The sequence below is a fragment of the Pavona decussata genome, unplaced genomic scaffold (assembly GCF_977016875.1).
Source record: "Pavona decussata unplaced genomic scaffold, jaPavDecu1.1 SCAFFOLD_215, whole genome shotgun sequence".
Classification (NCBI taxonomy): Eukaryota; Metazoa; Cnidaria; class Anthozoa; order Scleractinia; family Agariciidae; genus Pavona; species Pavona decussata.
Genome location: NW_028145620.1, coordinates 2398611 through 2410397, shown reverse-complemented (window position 1 = coordinate 2410397; position 11787 = coordinate 2398611). Strand labels below are relative to the sequence as shown.

General features: G+C 40.5%; 1 protein-coding gene across 1 annotated transcript; it reads left to right on the top strand.

The window, feature by feature from the left end:
• Positions 1 to 1996: 1996 nt before the first annotated feature.
• LOC146459999 (uncharacterized) lies at positions 1997 to 9666 on the top strand. The gene is made up of 3 exons (XM_085088627.1): positions 1997 to 2451; positions 5765 to 6117; positions 7853 to 9666. Exons 1-3 carry the CDS (start codon positions 2313 to 2315, stop codon positions 8066 to 8068), a joined length of 708 nt encoding a protein of 235 aa, XP_084944753.1. The 5' UTR covers positions 1997 to 2312; the 3' UTR covers positions 8069 to 9666.
• The last annotated feature ends 2121 nt before the right edge of the window (positions 9667 to 11787 follow it).

The following is an 11787-nucleotide window of genomic DNA, read 5'->3' as shown; positions in this document are numbered from 1 at the left end:
GAAAATGTCATTGTAGCCTTCAAAATTTCTCAAATGCATTTTTTTGAAAAAAACCTTTTACGTTATCAAGACCACTGATGAAGTTTAAGAATTAGCCGGACAGTTGGCTCAGTCTATACATTTCGCGCCTTTTCTCCCTTGATTTAATGGCTTGTTTGAGATCACATATTTACACTTGAGAAGGTATTTCAACAGCATATAAAACACTCCAATTCCGTAAAAAAGAAACTAAACAAAAATAAATCCCACCATTTTGGTGTGCGTTGCCAACTCGCTCCATGCTTAATTTTTCTCATTTTTCTCATTTTGCTCTCTTCGTTTTTGATATTACATACATATCCGTATCGTGGCATTGTGTCCAGGCTTTCTCTTCCTCCCTCGCATCAACACGCAGTGCGCGAAAGGTCCTGGAACGGGCCAACACTATATTTTTTTTAAGGGTAAGAGGTATTTTCCGCCCTAATTTATTTTTCACGAGTTAAATGTGTTGTGTAATTTTCTTTCACTACTTTGTAAGTTTTTTATTTACCAAGTTTTTAGCTGGACACGATTTTTTATCTTATGTAAACCTGTTGAAATTGCAGGACCTGTTATTGGTATTTTCCTTACCCCAGCCTCCTCAAAAATATGGGTATGGATTTAACAGAAAAAGTCATGGATTCCTTGCTTTCTGATCATGGATTCTAGAGACATAACATATTTTGGGCTAAAGTAGTGTCAGGGTTTGGAGAACCGTGTTACACATCTCCACCAAAAATTCCGAAGAGCACCCTCACTCCACCCCCCCCCCCCCCCCTCCGCTGGGGCCGCTACCCGCCTTGCTCTTCTCTAACTAACCAGCCGCTGTCGTTCGGTTGGCTTCGGCTTTAGTGTTTCACGCCGCTTAAGTGATCGAAGAATTGCGCCTGCCGGTTAAATCATAAAATCCTTTGGACAAGTATGTCCAAAAGAGTCATTTTTGGCAAAGTCCAATTCGAATCCCGACGTAATCATTACTTGCGCTGAGCGGGCGGGGGGAGGGGGGAGGTTTCTCTCAGTGAACGCGGGGGTCTCCTGAAGTCAAAAGGGGTAAAAAAATATATCTATAAAAAAACCTTCCACCATTTGCTTGCTCCTTCTCCGTGGAAGTTTTCATTCGCTTTTTGCGTTCGCTTGGAAGGGAAACGACTTGCCTGATTTTGCATTTTCATTTTGCATTTTCATTTATTCACTTAATTATTTAAATTCAATCGGGAAAAGAGCAACCAAAACACCATAGGAATGCAAATTTTCACGTTACAACAAAGAGACTATATTGACCTCTCACCCCTTTTCAGCACCAAGGGTTTGTTTACATAACTCAGACGGGAAGTCATAATTAAAATACCACGAAATAAAACCTTATTTCCTCATAACATTTGTCCGTACTTGCCTCCCATGCTATTCTTAATTTCCAGGCCCTCAATTTGTTTTACATTCGGCCCACTTTTTTCTTATATATGAATTGGTTGACACTAAAACGCGATTTTCACTAATCGGTTTGAAAACTTTATTATTCTCGATATTTGTCAGTGTGCATGAACCATGAAATGTATCACACTTTCTTGTCACATAAGCGCGGTGGCTGTATGCCAATGGACTAAGAACAATTTCCCGTTTTCACCTTTTATTGATTTGAACAACAGAGTTGCCAGTTATCGGTGGTTATCCAGTATTCAGTGGCACGTAGACTGTAAAACTGATTCGAAATAATCGAATTTATTGTAAAAACATTTACCGGATGACTCGGCCTGAACTGAAGGCACTGGTACGCACGAGCGATTTTGGGATGAAATTATTTGGGAGCCCTCAGTCATTTTGAACGGAACATTTAAGAGGGAAAACCCCTTAAAGTTTCCATGGTGATGATAGTTTACTTTTATGAGCAAAACGTTTGTTTCACAGTTCTTCTAAATTAGACTCGGATAATTTTAGATTAATCGAAATGAGTTCACAGATAAGGAGCCAATCGGAACAATCTATCCACAACTGACAGGCATCAATCAAATTTATCTTCATCTGGTTGGATCACCACTGCCTCTTAGGGTTTACATTTGTGTCGTTTGACAATAAGTTTTTCTGCTAGCAAGAAATATGTGGACGCTAACTATAAGTGGAGAGTTAGCTCATATCACGGAAGAAAAGGGACAGAACATTACGTCAAAATCAGAGGGCTCAAGAGATAAAAAATTATAAGCAGTTACTTTCTGGGAAAGATTTGAAATCACCTCAAGTCTTGCTTAGTTGAGTGCAAGGCTTTCTCAGGACATATTTTCTCTCTGCACGCCGATCTCATGGAAAAATCCGAGTTACAAAATACGAACGTTCTCATTCCAGGGACGGAGCTGGATAATAAGTTGCGCAGCTTGCTCAATTCTCCATTCTTGTTGAAAGAATTTCTCGTTTCACAAGGATTGCCTTGGACACCAGAAGGTACGCAGTTTTACTAGTTTTTTAACAAACGTAATACGCATAGGAAGTGATTTTGTGACTGAAAATTTACTCGGATCTAATTAGTATGCAAGAGCCTATCAGTACACAGTCACAATTATGTAGTGTGCAATGTGTTTATGTGATATGTTAGGGAGGGAAGGTTCAGGAAGAATTTCACTGCCTGTGCTGCGAGACAGTTTGTAATTCATTCTGACAGTCGACAGTTTCAAAAAGAGCAACTGACTGATTACTCTTTGATTGGTATTATTCTTTTCAAAAGAACTGATGATGAACCGTTTAATGCTAGAACACAGGTCAAGGATCAAACTGAAAGGTTTCTACCAAAAGATTAGGAAAATGAAAAGCTTACGCTGGTAGGTTATTTTGCCAAAAAGATCTTGTGGGCTAGGGGGTTCTATTTGTAAACAAAAATGGTTGCGGATAAAAGGAATGGTTGTCAAGAAGTTTAGATGTTATTTTAACTGAATAGATTATTTCTCGAGCGGCGCAGACAAATGCTTCAGCGATACAGGAAGTTCTAAGTCACGTGACACGTGGTGGAAATCACGCCATCTGAATGAGCTCAAACAAATGCCTTTTAGGAAAGCAAGTGTAGCTGCTCATCTCGGCTTTAGTTTTTCGGTAATTCGCACAATCAGTTGCACTGATATTACACTGATACTTCCTTCAAACGGGTATTGGTGTAATAATTTAGGGTATTTAGTGATATTTTCACACCGATAAGGAAGTGAAATTCAATGAGCCAGAATATATTTTCGTCAAGGGCTCTTTTCCCTGATTCCGCTTCGTCGATCATAATCCCTTTGTCCTATCTCGCTTTAGAGATCTCGCTCTCTGACACGTTCCTCTCTTTTCTTTTTAACCAGGATGAATAGTTTCATATAATCCCGCATCCCGGCAATAAGACCCTTATACGAAATCATTCAATGTTTGCTGGAGTGTGTCAGTACAGAACAGAAGTCTCTCACAAACGAAAACAAATGTTTGTGATCCGGTAGGACTGAAGCCCCTGGGGACGGAAGTAGTGCTTAGTTTATTTCAGTAGTATTTTATAACAAGAGACCAAAATGCTTGGAACTAACGTCACGAGCTTGAAAGTGACGTGATCCGAAATGGTTTTTAACTAACCCCGGATCCAAAAATGTAGGCTTCCAAATTTTCAGGGCACTATTCCAGCGCTCCAAGAAAACTCTAGAGTTCTCATTAACCTTTTCTGAGTTCCTTTTGTCAGCCTTACAAACAGCTTATTACAAAATCTGTCAGTAAACCGTCTGATCCACACCTGTGTCGCATTCCATGAGGCACGCAAACTGAACTCCCCACGGGGAGCGGGTGGAGAGGGGGTGGGGGGGGGGGGGGGGGTAAGGTACTCAGTGAATTTTTGGGTGACTGTATGCGGCTGGGAGTCTGAAACCCTTAAGGCGGGGGTAAAGCTGAAAGCCGTTTCCACGCCGCTTAAAATCGGTTTAATGGAAATATCTCGTTCACGTTGAATCCAAAAACTCTCTGCTTATCCCGTGAATCTATGTTGTGGGGTGTTTTGTAAATTTAGAGGTGAAGTTTGAGTATATTTGGGAGGAGATAATTTTTCTAGAAGGATTGGTGAAATTAAGAGAAATAAGAAATATTGAAGATTTAGTAAAGTCACGGTTTTAAAATTAGAATTTGTAGTTAATAATTAATAGACGAATACCAAGTTAGTCCACTAGCAACCTGGGGTGCTCTTGCGTGGGTATCAACTGTCTGTTGGTGTTTTAAAAATCATTTTCTTTCTTTTATCTCTTCTTCAAACCTCTTAAAATTCCATTCAAATTCACGTTTACCCCCACCTTAACCCATCATAACAGACCCACGTTAAGCCGCATTTCCAAATTTCCATCTTATTCTTATTTTCAAAGAAAATAGAAGGTGTCTGGAAGGGCTTAGTTATTGTACTAACATACCATTTTCAAATTCCAAATTTCCAACCAAAACGTACTGAAAAAATTCAACTACAGTGGAACCTCGATTTTAACGAACCTCTATTTAACGAAGTCCTCGATATAACGAACGATATAATCATATTCTATGTCCCGGCCAAAGTTACAGTAAAATTTATGGAATAGAACCTCCATATAACGAATTCTTCGATATAGCGAACATAATCCGGAAGCCTAAACGTAAAATCTACCTCGATATAACGAATTACAATGTCAACACGCGACAGGAGATAAACGCTTAACAGATCATAACCTCTATGTTGCAATACTTTTAAATCGCTACTCTGAAAGTGTCGGTTTTTTGTAAACAAAAGCTGCGCGTCTGCTCAAAATTGAAAATAATTACTACTGAAAGCCACCATGCTTGATGAATTGCATCTCAAAACGCGGTACTTCTGGGTGACGAAAATTGCACTGAATTGCGTGACAGAAGTCACCTGTGTTACAAATCAATCATTAACTATGACCTCGATATAACGAACATTTTGGTCGTTTCCCCTCAAGTTCGTTATATCGAGGTTTTCGATATAACGAACCCTCGATTTAACGAACAAATTTGGCGGGTCCCCAGCGACTTCGTTAAATCGAGGTTCCGCGGTATACTTAGAGATTTTGCTGAGTGAGGCAACCTCATTCCCAGGACTTTTCCCCTCCTAATTTACAAGAGAAAGCCCTGGAAGTGAGTAAGGTTTGTAGGTTGCACACTAGGTCCCAGTTGTTTAAAGCCCGATTAAACTAATCCTGGATTAACGTGAACTTTGATTCGAGTTTAATTGCTGATTGATAAAGATTCTTCCAAAAGATTTTTGGCACCTCAGTTTTTACTTAGACTTTTCTTTATCGTAAGCTCGAAATTAGCCTTTAAAACCATTTTTAACAAGCGAGCTGAATCCTCGATTAACTTCTGATCGTGGATTAGCGTTAATCGGCTTTCGAACAACCCGCCAAAAATCGGCACCCAAGTCAAACAGGGTTCATCTGCGTGTCTAATCACCAAGCCGGCGGGAGATGGGGGGGGTGGGGGGGGGGAATTGTGGGATTGGGAGGAGGAGTGTTGGGGAGACTAAAAATTGTACCCGACGGCCACTAAAACGAGACCTATGAATTAGGCCAAGGTTGAATTATGTAGTAGTGCCCAGAAAATTGAATCAATCTTTTTTCAGCTTTTAAATCAATCTTAACAATCTCGTTATTGTGCTTACAATGGTACCTACGGCAGTTTCCTCGACCCGTTATACCCAGATCAATTACCCCTCGGGTATTCCACGACTCCCTAATGAAGCCTAGTTAAGTCACTTTTTTGCCATTTGTAGTTGATTTGGACGAAAAACCTGAACTAGAGTCGGGATCCAAAACAGAACCCAGCACACCTACAGCCTGTAACCAGTCATTCTTCGAGAAGCTAGAGGAGCGTGGGGAAGACAACATCATAGTGAGCTTTCCGGATCTGAAGCCGGTCTTTCTGAAAATACAGACACGTGCTAACGGTGTGTCCAGGCAGAAAGTGGAAAATGGCAAGATAAGGATCCGAGTCATCACCTTGGGTCCGCAGTTAGTCACCATTGAAGCATACGTGGAAAGAACCCCAGATGCTGCCATGTTGGTTGGGGATAAGTGTGGAAGGGTTCGTCTTAAGCCTCAACCAGGAAAGTACTATCCACATCAGGTAACTAGAGCGGTTTTACTTTTCTATGTGGTCTCCTGTATCACAGCTTACAATAAGGGGGCCATGTTCAAGAAGACACGAGATAACTTTCCAAATTTTCCATAACACGATTATATTTAGCCCCGGTCCATTCTGCTCCAATGAAGGAAAGATGTTTATGCTCGCAAGCTATCTTTTCTTCGCTCCTGGTTGTAGATCCGGAACTTCGCGTAACTGGGTATTTCTAGAATGCATACTCCAGAACAAGGCTAGGCAGGAGGACGGAATTTTTAAACTTTAGGCCCATCGGGCACATCAAGGCCAAAAGATGAGGTGACTCTCTGGCTCCACCAGTGGGTCCTAACAATCTGAACACCTGCAACATCAGGACTGCATTAATTATTGCGCTATCCTGGTATTCTATATATACACCGTTCATACTCTACACCACGATTCCAGTTGCGGTTTGTATGATATCTCCAGCCGCGGGCTGGGATTCCCTTTCCCACAGAAAAACTTCGCAGACTTCGGATACCAATTCCTGCATCAAACCCCACAGAATCATAGCATGCTTATCCCGCTAATCTCGTTTTACCGCCCTGACAGTCATAGCTCATGAACCTCATATCGCATACCCCGATTCGCACACCGTTAAAAGCTGAGCAGAGGTCTCTTGCTATTGCCATCACCTCGAAACGACTTCAAAGGCTTGCCCCTTGCTAATGTGGAATACCTATTTTTCGAACCTTCTTGGGAAACTGAAATTGGTTCGAAAAATCGGGAGTTCAAAAAATCGGAGGAAAAATCTGACCGAAGCAAATCCAAGGGAGACAACTTTTGCTTCGAAGAATCGGGAGTTTCGAAAACTCGAGGTTTCGAATAATCGGTACTCCACTGTGATACCAATTCTACATCACACCAAAAGACATACCAACTAATATACAGTGCTTGAGCGCAAAGATTATGCTTGAGCAAAAATCTCTTTTTGAGTTTCTCCACTGAGCTTATTGGCCACTTTTTTCAGTGCAACATATTGTGGCCAGAAAAAATTTATTGTCCATGGTTCACTGGGTCATCACCAGTCCTTTTGTTAGGTTTTACCACTCTTTCAGGTTATGTTAGGTGCGCATCAGTTCATATATCAACATGGAAAGAGGTAAGAAGGATGGCTGGGCCCACGATTAAGCTAACCCAAGGTTAATGTGAATTTTGATTCCGGCTCAATTAATGATCCATAAAGATTTTGCCAAAAGAATATTGCCCTTTAGATTTGACTTAAACTTCTCTAAACCTTGTACTTTGAAAACGTTTTCAACAGGCGAGATGGAAACCTTGGTTAACTTTTAATCATGGATTAGCGTTAATCGGCTTTCGAATAATTGGTTTCCTCCTCATCTCTCATGCACTTTCATCAACTTTCATGCACTCTCATCAACTTTCATGCACTCTCATCAACTTTCATGCACTCTCATCAACTTTCATGCACTCTCATCAACTCTCATGCACTCTCATCAACTTTCATGCGGTCTCATCTAGTGTCGCGCGCTGTCATCAACTCCCCCATGCGTTTCATATTAACTTTCTTGCGCTCCATCAACCCTCTGGCTATACACTCTCATTAACTTATGTGCTGTCATAAACACTTACACGCTTTCATAGTGACTTTCATCGCCGGTTACTCACTTTACTCTTGTCCACACTTGTCTCGTATTCTCGTTGTCATTATTTGACTCAGACAAAACAATTTTGTTCACAGTACTATTTCACAGTTGATTTAGACTCACTTTATGAGTCCCCCACCAATCCGGGCGTGCCACTGTACAAGCTGTCGACAGTGGATTCAGAAAGACGAAACAAGTTCCGTTTGGTCGTCGTCGTTGTCCTGATAGGTGATCATCGCAGCAAGGAGTTTATCAGTCGACCGTTTCGCCTGCGTAGCCGGACCTGCCGGCCCAGAAGCCAGTCGTACTAGTTTTGACAAGGCATGTTATCCTGGTGATCATATATAGTGCTATCTTCTTCAAACAACTGACCTGAAAACATTTTAACACCACATGAAATACTCGTGAAATGAGCCTATGCGCATGACTGTAAACCGAGATTTTGAGTGTATCTTCTGACCAGAGGATTTAGCGTAAATAATTCAAAGAGCCTAAGCAACCCCAGCAATTTCTGCCGTCAGCTAGCTTCCTTCGCAGCTTTCCTTCTTGTTCTACATCGTCCTTCCTCCCAAACCCGCGGTAATAGACCACGTTCAAAACTGAACAACGTTTAATTTTCAGGCCGGTATAGTGTTTTGGAAATACAGATAACCCATGCACACTAGAAGAAATATTTTGCGTGGACAATACTACGAACGGACACGCTTCTTTAAATCCTTTTCAATCGGTTATCGGGCCTAACTTCATTGAGTATTTCTGCTATGTTTTCAGGTCACTAGTTTTATATAGGATTTCAGTACATTTTAGCTTTTTCAGTGGACTTTAAAAGTGGTTGAGATAACCGGATCACCTATTAGTATAATATCCCAGTTTCTAGGTATGGCTACAAGTAGGCTAAGGTACCGTCGACGCGTATTCGGCGTTTTGGTGTAGTTATATCTAAAGACGGAGATTTTATATCCGATTCAAACCTCCCCTCCACCAGCAATGCGAGCAAAAACTATTGAAACGCTCTGAAACAAATAGTTTCAAAAACTCTTTCTAGAGTGGAGATTTTGAATGTGAAGATGGCAAAAAAAGAGGGAAAGGAGGTTTTCAAAATGATAACACTAGTCAAAAGACTGAAGAAGCGTCTTCAACCACTTCGAAAGCAAATAAAAACGCATGCGTGTGGACGTGACTTTTGCTATTTTTCTCCCAGATTGCTCAGTTTAATTATAATTTGATTCAGCTCAATATTATTCTCACCTATAGCTACATTTGTTCGCGATGTTTGGAGTTTTAACCTGTTTTAAGGTGAAACTAGTACAAGGACTGCTTAAGTGAGCAGTTTTTAGTGGTGAAAGACAGCTGCTTTGCCAGCCAGTAGCCTAGTTGACAGCCTGAGAGAGCAAAAGCCTTTCCGCCTCAAGTTTTGTTTTAACCGACGCGGCACCGGGGTGGATGAATCCAGGGCGGGTAAAGGTTGGGTGATGAAACCCTATACCCTCCCTTGTGAAACAAAAGCGCGGGAAAAGGCGTCTGCTCTCGCAGGCTACCGAGTAGAATGATAGAGAGTCCTCTTTTACAACAAGAGTTGTACGTCGAGAAACAAGTCAGTCTTGCCAGCTCAGTGTTATCAGCTGGTTAAGGTACGTTAGATATTATATATCTGCTTACACTGTAGTAGAGCCTGTTTTAAGAATGGTCGAACTGTCTCATGCGTCTATAATCCAATGCAAGTGACTTAACGAATGGTATCCGAGATGTTCCGGAAACGCTAGCCGGAGAGTTACCCGAGGTTATCAGAAGGCCTTCGGAGGCTATCGTGTAGATTCGGCACAAAAAAGTACGACCATATTTACCCGGGTTCAACTGCTAATATTACTGCTGTGCAGTTTTACGCATTGATCCAAGTATCCAAGTAAACTTTAATGCTTTGCGTACACAATATGTAGACAACTTCGTTATTTTAGTTCAAGATAATTTACCGTAATTTAGTTAGCTTTGATTTTTCAAGTTTTGTTCCAGCTCAATAGTATCGCGAGTTGATGGAAGCCCTTGGAAGCTAAAGACAGAAATTTTGCAGTACCGCTGTACCAGCGACAACAGATGATAAACGTTTAGTCCAATACATCACCACTCCATCAATTTGAAGACGAAAGTTAGCTGCTAGAATGTTTTTTTTTGTTTTTTACAGGCCAATTAATTGTCGACCTGTTTTGGTTAGATCAAAATGCGGCGCTATCGCCTCTCTCAGGGGCTATCAGCTTGTTCGCTATCGACAATTTAACGAAGTCAATAAATTAGGTATTCGCCTTTGTGATTACTGACTTATTTCACATTCATACACTCGTACAGTTATAGTTGCATGAAATAGAGTTGTACAATAGAATATCCATGACTTGATCCTGTTCCAAAACCTCGAAATTGTTGCAGAATACCTCTGAGTTTCCTTTTATGGTTCGAGTTCACGGCATTCTATTGTACTTGAATTACTACTGCACACGGTGTGCTTCATTTTTGTGTTTCCGTAGTTCGTCATAGTGATTATAAAACAATTAAGTTAAGATCCAGTAGAAGGAAAAACTACTGTTTTGAGTTTTTTTAAACTTCTACGAATATTTCGCGATGTATTCGCTATAGAAACACGGATAAAACTTTCTCTGTTGTCTTTATCAAAAATCTCACAAAAATTAATCATGGTTTAATGGGATTATAGGTTATTGTATAAGACACTATTCAGTTATAGTGCAGTTAGCCATATATATTCCAAGGTTGGCCAGAAATTAAAGTTAGCAGTGTAGAACAACAGAATGCATTTTTAAATCACACGGTTTGATTTAATATAAACCAAAATATTCAAAGTAGATGGAACGACATTTACTAAGCTGATACATGTTAATGTATTCGATCTGCAAACCATGGCTAACCTGTATTCGTTTTATTCAGATACTGTATTAACTCGCATAAGCCCCCTCCCCTCAAGTTAAACGCTCTTAACTAGAAATTAATGCCCAGAAAACTATGGAAAGGAAGGCTTTTTTTAACCACGTAGTTATTGTAAGAATCAGTATTACCATTTTCGAGTTCGTTTCTTGCCTTTGTAGCTATCGGGTTTTTTAAATGACCCGGAATTTCCGCGTAGAAGTTCAGTTTGTACAACTAGTAAACACGGTTAACTAGATGAAATGTTATTTTTGTGCTTGATTTGCTTGCTGTGCAGGCTGATTCAGTTTTATCTTATTTGCCCAGTTCAAGAAAGTTTCCACTGGGCGAAGCTCAGCTTAATTAGGTCAATAGCCAGCGAGGATTAGATTATTTCTTGTGATATATAATACACACACATATACTGATAATAGATTTGATACACCGATTATTTTTTCTTACTTACAGTGCATCGGATTCCAGAGGTTTTTTCGGAAGTAAGTGCCAAAACTGCGCGCGACTCGGTTTCGCTTCCCAAGCCGATTTTGTTTAAGAGCGGAACGGAAGAAAGGGGACCGATAATCACTGGAATAAACTTAATTAAGTTTGTCTCGTACTTTGACGACTTTCTTTGCACAGGAAGGAGAAATGATATGTCACCAATTATTGGTAGTTACGCAGAAAGTTCGCTTCTCTTTATACTTGTAATAGCTTGCGCTTACTTAGGTTAATAAAAGTTGCTGAGTTATCATTCATCGGTGTAGTTGTGTTATTTTGCCTTGAGTCGGTTCTGGTTAAGCAACAATATAATGGACCCTATATGGACTGATTCCTGACACGACGCGACTGAAAAGGAAGCAAAAGTAGCCCACCTCCCTCCCCCTTCCTCCCCGCACTCCCAATTCAAGTCACCAAAGAAATTATTCTATTCGGCAAAACTTATCTAGTATTCGGGTATGAAATTCTCCTCAGAATAATTAGCTGTTAGCAAGAGAGGATGTTAGTAACAGGATGTCAAGAGAAGAAAAAACAAGCCTACGCTGTGTGAGAAGGATCATAAAGTTACTTATGCAGTGATGAAAATAATTTTCGAACCATCTTAACATTGTCTTCTTGTGGCTGG

What these genes read in the sequence shown, in the direction of transcription:
- LOC146459999 (XM_085088627.1), top strand. Translation starts at nt 2,313, where the DNA reads ATGGAAAAATCCGAGTTACAAAATACGAACGTTCTCATTCCAGGGACG. An exon ending in ATTGCCTTGGACACCAGAAG is followed by an intron (nt 2,452 to 5,764) that starts GTACGCAGTTTT and finishes TGCCATTTGTAG; the next exon opens with TTGATTTGGACGAAAAACCT. An exon ending in GAAAGTACTATCCACATCAG is followed by an intron (nt 6,118 to 7,852) that starts GTAACTAGAGCG and finishes TTTTGTTCACAG; the next exon opens with TACTATTTCACAGTTGATTT.